Source organism: Anoplopoma fimbria, chromosome 3, assembly GCF_027596085.1.
Source record: "Anoplopoma fimbria isolate UVic2021 breed Golden Eagle Sablefish chromosome 3, Afim_UVic_2022, whole genome shotgun sequence".
Lineage (NCBI taxonomy): Eukaryota > Metazoa > Chordata > Actinopteri > Perciformes > Anoplopomatidae > Anoplopoma > Anoplopoma fimbria.
This window is the reverse complement of record NC_072451.1, coordinates 699,034-713,478: the sequence shown is the minus strand read 5'-3', so window position 1 is coordinate 713,478 and position 14,445 is coordinate 699,034. Positions and strand designations below refer to the sequence as shown.

The 14,445-nt window shown below is 43.4% G+C and overlaps 1 protein-coding gene across 1 annotated transcript; it reads right to left on the bottom strand.

Annotated features, from left to right (window-relative positions):
• Window positions 1-3,048: 3,048 nt before the first annotated feature.
• On the bottom strand, window positions 3,049-13,083 carry nmnat2 (nicotinamide nucleotide adenylyltransferase 2). Its single transcript, XM_054596632.1, has 11 exons — window positions 12,999-13,083; window positions 9,154-9,242; window positions 8,301-8,368; window positions 7,741-7,819; window positions 6,754-6,880; window positions 6,504-6,584; window positions 5,577-5,621; window positions 5,317-5,393; window positions 4,121-4,222; window positions 3,967-4,034; window positions 3,049-3,151 (listed from the first exon to the last, which is right to left on the bottom strand). The coding sequence occupies exons 1-11, from the start codon at window positions 13,081-13,083 to the stop codon at window positions 3,049-3,051; spliced, it is 924 nt and encodes a 307-aa protein (XP_054452607.1).
• Between the last annotated feature and the right edge of the window lie 1,362 nt (window positions 13,084-14,445).

Here is a 14,445-nt window from a genome sequence, read left to right as displayed (position 1 = left end):
CACTTTGATCATATTAATGTCTTTGTTATTTCCTCTGAGCTCAGAGCTGCCTGCATAAATGTCTCTTCTATGACTAACATACATTTAGACTTTTTACATAATAACCTGCAGTTGTTATAGTGAGGGTTCACCTTCAATCAAGTCTATGTATGCATAATATCATTTTATTAAGGCAGCTCGTCAATTCAGTGAAATGAAAACTCAAAAATGTAAAGATTGTAAAATTCAGTTAAGTTTCCATTTTTCTTTCTTTTTCGATCAGTTGGGTCGTCAGTAATATAAATGTTGTTTAAAGAGTAACTAAAACCCCAAACCTTTAAACTTGATTTAAACTGTAAACTAGTCTATGTGAGTATTTAGTTGTGTGTGTGTGTGTATAGTGTGTTTTAAATATACATAACTATTGTAATTGGATTTAGCTATTAGCTTATCTGGAGTCAGCTTTCATCACCAACCCCAACAATACATAGCTAGAGCTAAAGCTGAGCCTCGTATGTTAACTGTAATACACAACTGTTAATAATAGTTTAAACTGTATTTTGTCACCATAACAGACTCTCTACAGCTCTCTACCGTAACCGTAGCGATAACAACAGTCAGTGGTCTGACCATTATAATTAGCATAAGATTATTACAAGGGTAACAGTGATTTAAAAACAGGGAAGTCTGGCTACATCTTAAAGTACGGTAGACCAAACCCAGCAGCTCATGTGGTTCTTTTATTTGATGTAACTGTAGCATGACATCATGGTGGAATTAGCTAACTATCTCACTAGAGAACAACTTAAAGCTTGATCTCCACACAGCGTCACAGCGTAGTGAAGGAACGTTCTGTCTTCAGATGATCATTCACTGTGATTCCCTAGATGTTCTCATGTTGTGATGGTAGAGATACTCTGTTACTGAAAGTGAGCCCACAATGGACATCTCTGACCAAACTCTGGGTTTGGTTCCTCTTTAACTATCAATAATATGAAAAAAGATTAATATACTGATCTGTAAACACACACACACACATTCATGCATCACATTTTACAATTGAAAGAAATCGGAGCGACAAAAGGAAGATTAATACAGAAAACAAGATTTATTTTCAGCTACATGGTTCAACAAAAAGGGACCTGAAATCCACACACACGCACACACACACACACACACACACACACACACACACACACACACACACACACACACACACACACACACACACACACACACACACACACACACACACACACAGGAGACATGAATAAATGTATGAATCATTGCAGACAGATTTCGACGCAGCGTTTGATCTAAACATTTACAGAGTGAATAGAAAATGGACAGAAGTTGGTGATGATGGTCCCCACTTTATATCTTAAATATATACATATATATATATATATATATATCTGTATATATATATATATACTGTTGTTTTTTGAGTTTTTTGTTCTTTGCAAACACGCTCACAACAGATCATATTCTACCAAGTGATGAACGTTCATGCCAGAACCAAACATGTCTAAGCATGCAGTCTACAGTAAGAAGAGCTAACAGGAGCACATGAAGAAGAAAAAAACAGCCTTATACACTCCAACAACAACAACAACAACAACAACAACAACACTGCTGCTGAGGATTTGTTTCATCATCTTCATCAGCATCATTTTTCAGCGGCCTAATATCTCAGGATATAAGACGATAACGGATTGTCTGCATCCTCCTGCATGTCTCAGAGTGTGACCTTTAGCTCGGAGGTTAAACTGTGTCGCTGTGTGGAGACGGATTTCCTTTAAACGTCGCAGACGACAACTGGCCTCGTGCAAGAAAGGTTCTGCATTCTTTTAAAATCTGTGAGTGTTCAGAGGGAACGCACAAAGTGGACGGAGCGCTCCGTGGAAAGACGACGACGGCACGATCGTAGCGAAGCTGCGGTCAGAACTTCCTCTGAATAAGGAACAAAACAAATGTAGTGTTGGTGCTAGAGACGACGAGGTCGGCCACCAACTGTCCGCTGGACTGACAAAGATGAGATTCACAACACGTTTCTGCATTTTCTTAGATTTCATACGAGACACTTCTTACTGTGCAAACTGACCCGAAGCGAAAAATTCTCAGTTTTTTTTTTTTTTTTTTTTTTTTACAGAAAACGTTCCCCAAACGTTCCGCCTCAGACCGTTAGCATGATAGCATTTGTGTAGCCATGAGGTGCACATTTCACTATGAAAATGAGAGTCAGCTACAAAACAACACAAAGACGGCTAACGTCGGCTTCATTAACAAGTTGGATTCAGACAGTCGTCATTTCAGCCCACAGAATTCATCACCTGCTTCTGTCTGAAATCAAGGAAACATCTGTTATCGTATGTGATGCTTGACGTGACTAAGACGGCAACGACACGGCACATTGAACAGAATATACGTTTCTTTAACTTGCTTCATAATCTTTATTCTAGTTTTAGTTTGGTCCAATTAAACTTTTATTTTAAATGAATTGAGATTAAAATATGATAAAAAAGACCACTTTATTCTTTAGGAGGAAACTATATAATTGATATGAGGAAATTGGAGAATTTGACACTTTTTCTTGCGTGTCCGTTCTTGAATGAGGCCCGATGACCTCGTCCCCCTTTGAGCTAAATGCCACCCTGATCCAGAAGTTTTTTTACCCATCTGCCCCGGTGTTCACTGAGCATGCCCGGCTGTGTGTGTCATGCACCCCGAGCTTTAATAAAGACAGAAAACAAACAGTGCCAGAAAAACACTGCCGTCACCACCGCAGTGCAGAAATACATCAGTGATACGTCGGCAGCCCTTAGGGTTAACCCCCCCACCCCCCTCCCTGATGGTGACGTCACATGACACAGACAGAAGGAGGGACACTAATGCTCCAGTGGGAAAGCTCAAAGAAGAGTATATGTTTGACACAGAAGACAGAGTAGGAAGTTTAAGTTGTTCTTTTTTTTGGGGGGGGGGGGGGGGGGGGGGGGTTATATTTATATAGATGATGTCGTAGGTAGCCCCCCCCCTCCACTCTCCCTGTTCTCATGCAGGTTGTCGTCTCTACCCGGAGGCGTTGATGTACAGCTGACTCTGCAGGATGTAGTCGATGACGGGCTGACTCAGGTAGTCCACAACATGGCCGTCACCGTGCTGCAGGGCCAGTCTGTGGGGGGGGGGGGGCATTAATTAATTCAGATTATTACATTTTCGATATAACCAATTTAACTCTTGATCAATGTCCTATAACAACCATCAACTAGTCATCTGTTAATCTGTTAATCTGTTAATCTGTAACAAATTTTAGTTTGGACAAATACGCCAGATGAGAAAACTCAGTAGCCCTCAGTGTTTAAAATGAATATTTGCTTCATGGACTTTATGTGTGCAAATTAACTAACATTGAAAAGTTATGAATCAGCCGTTATGCTGACGATGTTCTTCTTTACTTCAGTAATTCATATTCTAACAGATAAAAAGCTTGATTATTGATCAGTAAGTATTGATGTAGAATCAGTCTGATTATTGATCAGTAAGTATTGATGTAGAATCAGTCTGATTATTGATCAGTAAGTATTGATGTAGAATAAGTATTGATGTAGAATCAGTCTGATTATTGATCAGTAAGTATTGATTGAGGAGGGTTAACCTGTGATTAGATCAGCTGATGTTCCAGCAGTACTAACTCTAGACTAACCTTCTGTTTCTATGTGAAGTCTGAAGAAGAGCTTTGATAAAGTTAACTCCAGCTTGTTCTAGGATGCTTTTATTGTGAAACAGGAAGCTGTTCCTGTTTAAATCTAATCATTCAGCTGATTTCTTCTCTTCTTCTTCAGCTGTAGGATCTTTGTCTCTTTGAACAGAGTTCTTCTTCTACTAAACTAAAGAAGGTCTGTTAGTGAAGACACTTTCTACATTCAGACAGACAGTCATCAGTAACTGTTCATCAGTAATGTATCTCACATTAACAACAATCATCACCTGCTCTTGGTGGAGCTGACGATGGACATTGGGTGGCTCATCCCATCTTTCACCACGGTGATGTTGTCCTAAAAACAAGAGCAGAGATCACATGAGACCATGAAGGAGGACGTTTCTCTGTCAGATGGAACCAGAGTGTAACAGAGATGTCCACCTTGAACTTGCGGAGAATGGAGGAGTGATTCATGATCTTCTCTGTGTTGGCTCCATCACGAGGAACCACCACGATCCCAAAATCTCCCACGATCACCTCCATCTGAAACCACAGAAACACCACCTTCAGTCGGACCAAATCCATCCATCTCATTGACCCTCCAGGATCAGGGGACTTCAGAGTCACAGCACTGACTACTCTGTGAGGATTCACACATGAACTTCTGCTGATGTCACCCGGCTGTTAGCTCCCAACGAAAACCTAACAAACTCCATCGTCCCATAAACAAACCAACCCATAGGACGTTTCTACAAGACAAGGGTTTAAACACCCCTTTGTCCCTCACAGGAACTTTGCGAAAAAGGTGGAACTTTTAATTTGAACTACTGCACTTTAAAGGGTAACTTCTGTATGTTTCAACCTTTTCCCTCATGTTCCGACACAACAAACGCCGGCTCTCCTCCGTACAGCTGTCACTCACTTTACCACCGTGGTGTTGCAGCAACAAGTCACATGATAAAATTAAAAACGGAGAGAGGGATGTTTTATTTCTCTGTGGGTTCTCTCCGTAATGTTGTCAGACACTCTTTTAGCTCTAACAGTGGAAGTACATTGACGGTGAGGAGTTACATTACAGCCTGTTGAATGTTTACAGCCTTCTCCTTCAATACTGGACGAGTCTCAAACACTGTCGTCCTCATAAGTCACTTAGAGATTTTGCTTCATGTTCAGACTGAACATGAAGCAAAATCTCTAAGTGACTTATGAGGACGACAATTATTCACCTCTTGTTATTAAAACCATGTGACAGCCGAGTGTTTTTGCTAACGGTTCTTATTCACCAAACAACCAAAGTACTCACTCACTTTTGTTAAATCATCATCTCAAATTACTAAATTGTGTCTTTGATTTAAAAATATTCTCCATAAAATGACTGGTTATTTTACTAGCTCCATATCATTCAAACCCTTGAATTTCTTCATTGTCACTTGCTAACAGCTAGCATTCATATTAGCACGATGTTTTGCTCGTTAGCAGCATGAGAGAAGAATAAAGCTGCATGCCAACGCTTTCTTTTTGCAGGTATTTCCTTTGTCAACCATCGGAATAGCCTGTCGGGTTATTCCGATGGCATTTGAAGAAAAGAGAGGGGGCGGGCTACATGTTGGGTGGGGGCGGGGCTACTGTGTGCTTACATCACTGTCCTTCCACAGACCAGGGATGCAGAAGGAATCCAGGAGATCACTGCCACACAGGAGCAAGATGCGTAACTCTACAGACGACAAACAGGCAGGAGGAAAGAGACACGTCCTCAGTAAACCACACGTTTACTCAGTAAACAGCATGTTTACTGGATACAAACAAACCAGAAGGAGTTCAGACACAGCAGGAAGGAAACCCAGAGGACACGACACAGGAGTCGGTTCAGGTTTCAGATGCTGCAGAGGCGACTCACCAATCTCCTCGTATCTCATGGCAGTCCCCAGGTTAGCATTTTCATCTGACACAACCAAACACAACACAAGTGGAATTCAATATATTTCTTCAGTGTATACAACAAAGCTCTCAATGTGCCACTGGAAGGATTTTAACCTATTGAACCTAAAAGAATTAAAATAATGCAGTAAAAGCCTGGCACACTCATATAGATGCAAAGAGACAGCGATAAATAATACTTGGTGTAGTTGTACTGTTGTTTTGGCATGTAGATGATAATGCACAACAACATAAAGTCATGATTGGTCTCAAAGATTTTTAGCCTCTTTTAGCTTCTTGTTTTGGTTTCGCTGCACATTTCCTGTCTGGTTCAGCAGTTTTCAGAATAAAAGCTCCAATAAAGCCAGCGTACACTAGCTGCTCAGCAGACAGACTGAGTTAGAGACAGGCTGATGAAAATTGTGAAATATTTAGCAGCTAAAAGAGAGAGAACGTTGGACTGACGTTCATCAGGTGACAGAAACACAAAGAGCCCTGATAAATCATCCCGTTGATCTGAAACTGCTTGATGAAGAAGAAACTATTTTATAACATGATAATACTTATGCTGATATAATATCAGATGGTATGTTTGTAGCTTGTGTGCTATTAGACAAAAATCTAAAAAGTTGTGGCTTTTACAAAATTCTGATTATAGTGAACCCAGTATAGAACCCTGAGGAACTCCAAGTAATCATTGATGTATTATGTATGTATGTCTGCTGGATGAAGAAGTAGGATGCTGAATGTGTATTGTGTTTACATGTTTTTGTGCTGCAACCATGTCATCAAAATAACAAAGTTGAACAGGACCTCTGAGTCCCAGCTGGCTGGTTGAACTCTGGTTTACTGGCTGATGATCGCAGATCGTTTCCACTCCTTTCTGAATGTGTACTTTTCTACTTACCGACGAAGGTGAAGCGTTCGATGTGAGGACGGGCGCAGCAGATCTTTCCAAAACTCTCACTGACCTTCCCCCACAGTTTGACTGAGCAGAATAGTAAGGGAAGTTTAGACTCCAGTCACATTCATTAATAAATAATAACCTGAGGCTACATATAAAAAGAGAACAGTTACACTTAAAACAAATCCCTGACTGCTCCTTAAACCCTCACCAATGGATGGATCAGTGATGAATATGGAGGAAAGTGACTCACTGGCTGTGGGCTTGTGATTCATGTTGTTGTGGTTCTGGTAGTTGGGGGGAGTCTGGTTCTGTGGCTGACCAATCACAGGAGTCGTCGATGGTGTGTTGACGTTGGAGAGAATGCAGCCGGTGACTCTCTGAGAAACAAAACATGGAGATCAACACATGTTCTCCAAAAACAGGAACACTTTAATGGAGATGGATCAAACTGTATATCCCCAATGATGGAGACGGCAATACGGTGAATATCAGCAAGTCTGTCATTAACGGTTCTACAACTCTGTACACCAACGGGTCCAACAAACCGCACATCTGTTGATAAGACCACAAAGTTGATCATAGAACTTTGGCCGAGGGGTGTTCTGGTTACACTTATGTTTGTTTTGGCCAATCCATGACGAGCACAGTCCAACAACAAAGCACCACTTTGGTTTAGATCAGGCAGGCCGTTCCTCCCAATCACCCCGTACAGGTCACTCCATCGTTACCCACATGAGGGTTGAAGTCCCCCAGCAGAACTATAGAGTCCCCAGTCGGCGCCCTTTCCAGAACGCCACCCAGAGACTACAAGACGTCAACAGTCAGAGACTCTCTCTCTTTGACTTGCAGTCGCATAGAGGCAACCCTCTCGAATACTCCAACACAGCAGCGCTCAGCCGGGGGCTCGTGAGAATCCCCACACCGCCCTGAAGCCTCTATAGTCCAGCACCTCTACAGGAGTTTGGTTCCAGAGCCGGTGCATTCAGCCCAACTATATTTGCTTGATACCACGACACCTTCCACACCAGCTTTGGTTCCTTCCCCACCAGAGAGGTGACGTTCCACCTCACTAGAGCTAGTCCGCAAAGCCGGGGGTCGGCATGCCCCGGACCCCGCCCAGCTCACATTGCACCCGACCCTGGTGCCTTTCCCTGCCTGTGGTGGACCCACAATGGGACTACTTTGTCTTGTCCTAAAGACCTTTTTCAAAAAAATGGACAGAGATACATCTCCTCACCTTCATCAGGTCGCGGTGATGCTCCAGCACGCTGCAGGTCGTCTGCCAGGTGTCCTGGTAACACTCCCAGGGGTCCACCCTGCACCAAACCCCACAGGCAAAAACACTCATTTACACCAGACTCTGGGTTCATACGCAGCACATGTGTCAAAAGACCACACTGGTGGTTTAAGACTACGAACTAAACATCTCATGATACAACTAAACATCTCATGATATAACTAAACATCTCATGATACACCTAAACATCTCATGATACACCTAAACATCTCATGATACAACTAAACATCTAAACATCTCATGATACAACTAAACATCTCATGATACACCTAAACATCTCATAATACAACTAAACATCTCATAATATAACTAAACATCTCATGATATAACTAAACATCTCATGATACAACTAAACATCTCATAATATAACTAAACATCTCATGAAATAACTAAACATCTCATGATACAAAGAAAAACATCTCATGATATAACGACTGAATGTGGTTCTGGCTTGAGGTTGAGGTTTCAGAGATGTTTGGTAAAGAGCTGAGGTGTCTCACCTGATCCAGTCAGAGGACTGGACAGCCAGCTGACACATGGTGAGACGATGTCTGCTGGGCACCAAACCCTGCAGAGACACACAGAGTTACAGGAGGAAACACATGAGACCAGCCTCTACTGAAGTCTTTCATCAGACCGACACACGGCGCTGGTACTGTTGTCGTGTTGTGGGTCTGGGTGTGAGTCGTCATGACAACATGTGGCCCTGGAGACACCGACTGTAGCAGGGAATACCACAGAGGAGGTTTGGAGTACTTGGCCAGCAGTAGAGTGTTTTTACAGTGTGGTATTAGTACTTTCTAATGTAGCAGAGTGTTTTTACAGTGTGGTACTGGTACATTTACTGTAACAGGGTATTTCTACTGTGTTTTATTAGTACTTCTACTGTAATAGAGTATTTTTACAATGTGGTATTAGTACTTTGACTCTAATAGAGTATTTTTACAGTGTGGTATTAGTACCTTTACTGTAGCAGAGTATTTTTACAGTGTGGTATTAGTATTTTTCCAGCAGTAAAGGAACCAAATACTTCCTCCACCCCTGCTTATGTAGTGCATAGTGTACAGGTAGACATGAATCCCTCAGTGGTGTGTTAGTGTGTGATGATTGTCAGGATGGTGACTCATCAGCTGAGCGTCTCCTAACGAGCTCATTACTGAGGAGAGTAATCTGAGCAGCGTTTATTATTCATGTTGTGTTCTTCAGAGAGAGAAAGTAGGACGAGAGCTTCGTTAACTCCGGCAGGGAAACGAGCGCAGAGAGCTGCAGCTCCTTTCTGCTGCTGGCTGTTTCCTGTGCTGTGTTCCACATATGAGTACTCAGAGTACATGCTGCTCGTATAAACAGACTCACAGGTTTTCCGTAGGAGTCGTGCACCGGAGAGATGATTCCTCCGATCACAATGAAGCGACCCGTTTTGTGCAGATATTCTCTGGCTTTTTCTGCAAAACACACAAAGTGAAACACACAACATGAAGGTAAATAAGTACACAAGTAACTACGGAAATAACTTTTGAGGTACTTGTACTTGAGTATTTACATTTTCTGCTACTTTACACTTCTGCTCAGCTACCTTTATCTGACAGCTGTAGTTACTATCATCACATAAAACACATGATAGGTTTATGAAACTCAACACAATGTCAACGATTAAACCAGATTGACCTTTCACAATAAAAGCTGTGTCTCATCGAGGTGTGATGTTTTTCTTTTTCAGACTGTTTCCTGTTGTTCACTTTCATCTGTTGTTGTTGTTTCAATGACTCTCCATTTATTCACTCCAGGCTGCTGATTGGCCCTTTATGACCTCATCAAGCTTATGACATCATCGGTCAAACATTACACATAATCATAAGATGTGAATCTACGTTAATGTGGAGTCATGAATTTATTAATTTGAATAGAAGAAGAAGAAGGTAATGCTTCTACACTTTCGGTTTCATGCGACACAAAGAGAGAGAGAGAGAGGGAGGAGAGAGAGAGCGAGAGAGGAGCTGCTGGAGGATGTAGGTCACCATGGTAACATGGCTGCTGCATCTTCAAACATCAGAGAGAAGTGAGCGCAGCACAAACATCAGAACGGTGGACAAAATAACAGGAACACTGACCTCCAACAACAACAACAATAATTAGCTTAATAATAATGATCATAAAATAATGATAATAATAATAATAATAATAATAATAATAATAATAATTATAATTATAATAGTTTGTGTCTTTCTCTGAGCTCTGAAAGGTCCTCATGAGTCAGCTGGAGACATTTTCTAACACATGATGGACACTGACATGAACCCTCCCCCCGAGCCTGCTGATTGGACGACACACACACAGCGCTGGCCTGTGATTGGTCTTTGATTTTCAAATGTTTTGTATTGATTGTTGATTATTTCCTTCACTGTCCATCGATCAGTTTACATCTGATTGATCCTATACTGTGAACTGTACTGACATACTGTAAACCGTGTACTATACTGTGTCTACCATGTACTATTCTGTTTATACTGTGCATACTGTGTACTAAACTGTGAACTGTACTGTGTATACCGTGTATTATACTGTGTCTACCATGTACTGTGTACTAAATTGTGTACTATACCTTACTATACTATGTCTACTGTATACTGTGTACTATACTGTATAATGTGTACATTACAGTATACCGTGTAGTATTCTGTGTATACTGAATACTATACTTTGTCTACCATGTACTGTGTACTAATTTGTGAACTGTACTGTACTATAGTATACTGTGTATACTGTGTACTATACTGTATAATGTGTACTGTACTGTGCACTATTCTGTGTATACTGTGTACTATACTGTATCCCTTGTACTATACTGTATACTGTGTACTATACTGTATATACTGTGTACTGTGTACAACACTATGTACAACACTTTGTACTGTACTATGTATACTGTGTACTGTACCGTGTATACTGTGTACACTGTGTACTGTACTGTGGACAATACTGTGTATACTGTGTATACCGTGTACTATACTGTGTACTGTACTGTGTACTATACTGTGTACTGTACTGTGTATACTGTGTACTATACTGTATACTGTGTACTGTACTGTGTATACTGTATACTGTGTACTGTACTGTGTATACTGTGTACTATACTGTATACTGTGTACTGTACAGTGTATACTGTGTCCTATAATGTGAACTGTACTGTGTACTGTACTGTGTATACTGTGTACTATACTGTGTATACTGTGTACTATACTGTGTACTATACTGTGTATACTGTGTACTATACTGTGTACTATACTGTGTACTATACTGTGTATACTGTGTACTGTACTGTGTATACTGTGTACTGTACTGTGTATACTGTGTACTGTACTGTGTATACTGTGTACTATACTGTGTATACTGTGTACTGTGTATACTGTGTACTGTGTACTACATTACATTACATTACATTACATTACAGTCATGTAGCAGAGGCTTTTATCCACAGCGACTTACAGTCAGTAGTATGTTACATATCATTCACCCATCCACACACTGATGACAGGCTACCATCAAGGTGCCACCATCAGACTCTAACTAACATTCATCATCCAGTCCACACCGATGGCCTTCAGGAGCAACTTGGGGTTAAGTGTCTTGCCCAAGGACACATCCACTGCCGAAGCCGGGTATCAAACCACCGACCCTCTGATTGGAGAACTACCTTGCTCTCCACTACGCCACAGCCGCCCCACTGTGTACTGTACTGTGTATACTGTGTACTATACTGTGTACTGTACTGTGTACTGTACTGTGTACTGTACTGTGTATACTGTGTACTATACTGTGTACTGTACTGTGTATACTGTGTACTATACTGTGTAAACTGTACTGTGTATACTGTGTACTGTACTGTGTATACTGTGTACTATACTGTGTAAACTGTGTACTGTGTATACTGTGTACTGTACTGTGTATACTGTGTAATGTGTATACTGTGTACTGTGTATACTGTGTAATGTGTATACTGTGTACTGTGTATACTGTGTACTGTGTGTACTGTATACTGTGTACTGTACTGTGTACTATACTGTGTATACTGTGTACTATACTGTGTATACTGTGTACTGTGTACTGTGTACTGTGTACTGTGTATACTGTGTACTGTGTATACTGTGTACTGTGTGTACTGTATACTGTGTACTGTGTACTGTGTACTATACTGTGTACTGTGTACTGTGTACTATACTGTGTATACTGTATACTGTGTATACTGTGTACTGTGTACTATACTGTGTATACTGTATACTGTGTACTGTGTACTGTGTACTGTGTACTGTGTGTACTGTGTATACTGTGTACTGTGTATACTGTGTACTGTATACTGTGTACTGTGTACTGTGTACTGTGTATACTGTATACTGTGTACTGTGTACTGTGTACTGTGTACTATACTGTGTATACTGTATACTGTGTACTGTGTATACTGTGTACTGTGTATACTGTGTACTGTGTGTACTGTTCAGGTCCACATCATAATAATCATATAAATAATGAGTTATTGTTTGTAGTTTTAAATCATTGTAGTTCTACATTAAGGTTTGGTTGTTGCAGACAACATTAAATACTTTAATATATAGCAGCCCGTTAATAGCCCGTTAATAACCCGTTAATAACCCGTTAATAACCGTAATCAGTGTGACAGTGATTCCTCATCAGGACCATGTGAATACTTCATGGGTTCATGGGTTCAGTCCCGCCGCTGAGCCCCGTGTCCCGGTGTCTGCGCCACACGGAGGCCTGCGGAGCCTCGACACCGGGCCCAGCAGCCTCGACACCGGGCCAGCAGCCTCGACACCGGGCCAGCAGCCTCGACACCGGGCCAGCAGCCTCGACACCGGGCCAGCAGCCTCGACACCGGGCCAGCAGCCTCGACACCGGGCCCAGCAGCCTCGACACCGGGCCAGCAGCTCGACACCGGGCCCAGCAGCCTCGACACCGGGCCAGCAGCCTCGACACCGGGCCCAGCAGCCTCCGTCCCGGCTCTGCGTTTCAGCACCACACAGCTGGACAGCGACCAGAGCCCGAGACCTTCTGAAGACTGTACTGATAGAGACGTGGACTGATGGGTGATCCACACACACACACACACACACACACACACACACACACACACACACACACACACACACACACACACACACACACACCTCACACACTCACACACTCACCGAACATATGGAGGTGGCCCTTGGTGATGGGGTTGAAGCTGCCGCAGGACAGCAGGATGACGTGTGTTTTGGTGTTTTCTGTCATGGTTGTGCTCCGTCGGTTCCTCCCGTGTCCCTGTGTGCCCAGTCCCGGTCCGGTCCCGGTCCTCGTACTGGTCCTGGTCTCCCGGTCGTCGGTTGTTTGGAGCAGGCGGCCGCCGCAGAGAGAGAGAGAGAGAGAGAGAGACAGAGAGAGAGACAGAGAGACAGAGAGAGAGACAGAGAGAGAGAGAGAGACAGAGAGAGAGGCGAGGCTGGAGAGTCTGCGGCAGGAAGCAGCGTCAGCGCGTTAAAGAGACACTCACCCTCACTACACCCTCACTCACCCTCACTACACCCTCACCCTCACTCACCCTCACTACACCCTCACTACACCCTCACTACACCCCACTCACCCTCACTACACCCTCACTACACCCTCACTCACCCTCACTACACCCTCACTACACCCTCACTCACCCCCTCACTACACCCTCACTACACCCTCACTACACCCTCACTACACCCTCACTACACCCTCACTACACCCTCACACCCTCACTACACCCTCACTACACCCTCACTACACCCCCTCACTACACCCTCACTACACCCTCACTACACCCTCACTCACTACACCCTCACTACACCCTCACTACACCCTCACTACACCCTCACTACACCCCTCACTACACCCTCACTACACCCTCACTACACCCTCACTACACCCCCTCACTACACCCCCTCACTACACCCTCACTACACCCTCACTACACCCTCACTACACCCTCACTACACCCCCTCACTACACCCTCACTACACCCTCACCCTCACACCCCCTCACTCACACCCTCACTACACCCTCCTCACTCACCACCCTCACTACACCCTCACTACCCCTCACTCACCCTCACTACACCCTCACTACACCCTCACTCACCCTCACCACCCTCACTACACCCTCACTACACCCTCACTACACCCTCACTACACCCTCACTACACCCTCACTACACCCTCACTACACCCTCACTCACCCTCACTACACCCTCACTACACCCTCACTACACCCTCCCACCCTCACTACACCCTCACTACACCCTCACTCACCCTCACTACACCCTCACTACACCCTCACTACACCCTCACTACACCCTCACCACCCTCACTACACCCTCACTCACCCTCACACCCCCTCACTCACACCCTCACTACACCCTCCTCACCCTCACTACACCCTCACTACACCCTCACTACACCCTCACTCACCCTCACTACACCCTCACTACACCCTCACTACACCCTCACTACACCCTCACTACACCCTCACTACACCCTCACTACACCCTCACTACACCCTCACACACCCTCACTACACCCTCACTACACCCTCACTACACCCTCACTACACCCTCACTACACCCTCACTA

Excerpts from the sequence above, each read along its gene's own strand:
- nmnat2 (XM_054596632.1), bottom strand. The coding sequence starts at position 13,083 with ATGACAGAAAACACCAAAACACACGTCATCCTGCTGTCCTGCGGCAGC. Across the intron at positions 6,881-7,740 it reads ATCACCGCGACCTGATGAAG|AGAGTCACCGGCTGCATTCT; the intron begins GTGAGGAGATGT and ends TTTGTTTCTCAG. Across the intron at positions 5,394-5,576 it reads CATGAGATACGAGGAGATTG|AGTTACGCATCTTGCTCCTG; the intron begins GTGAGTCGCCTC and ends TGTCGTCTGTAG.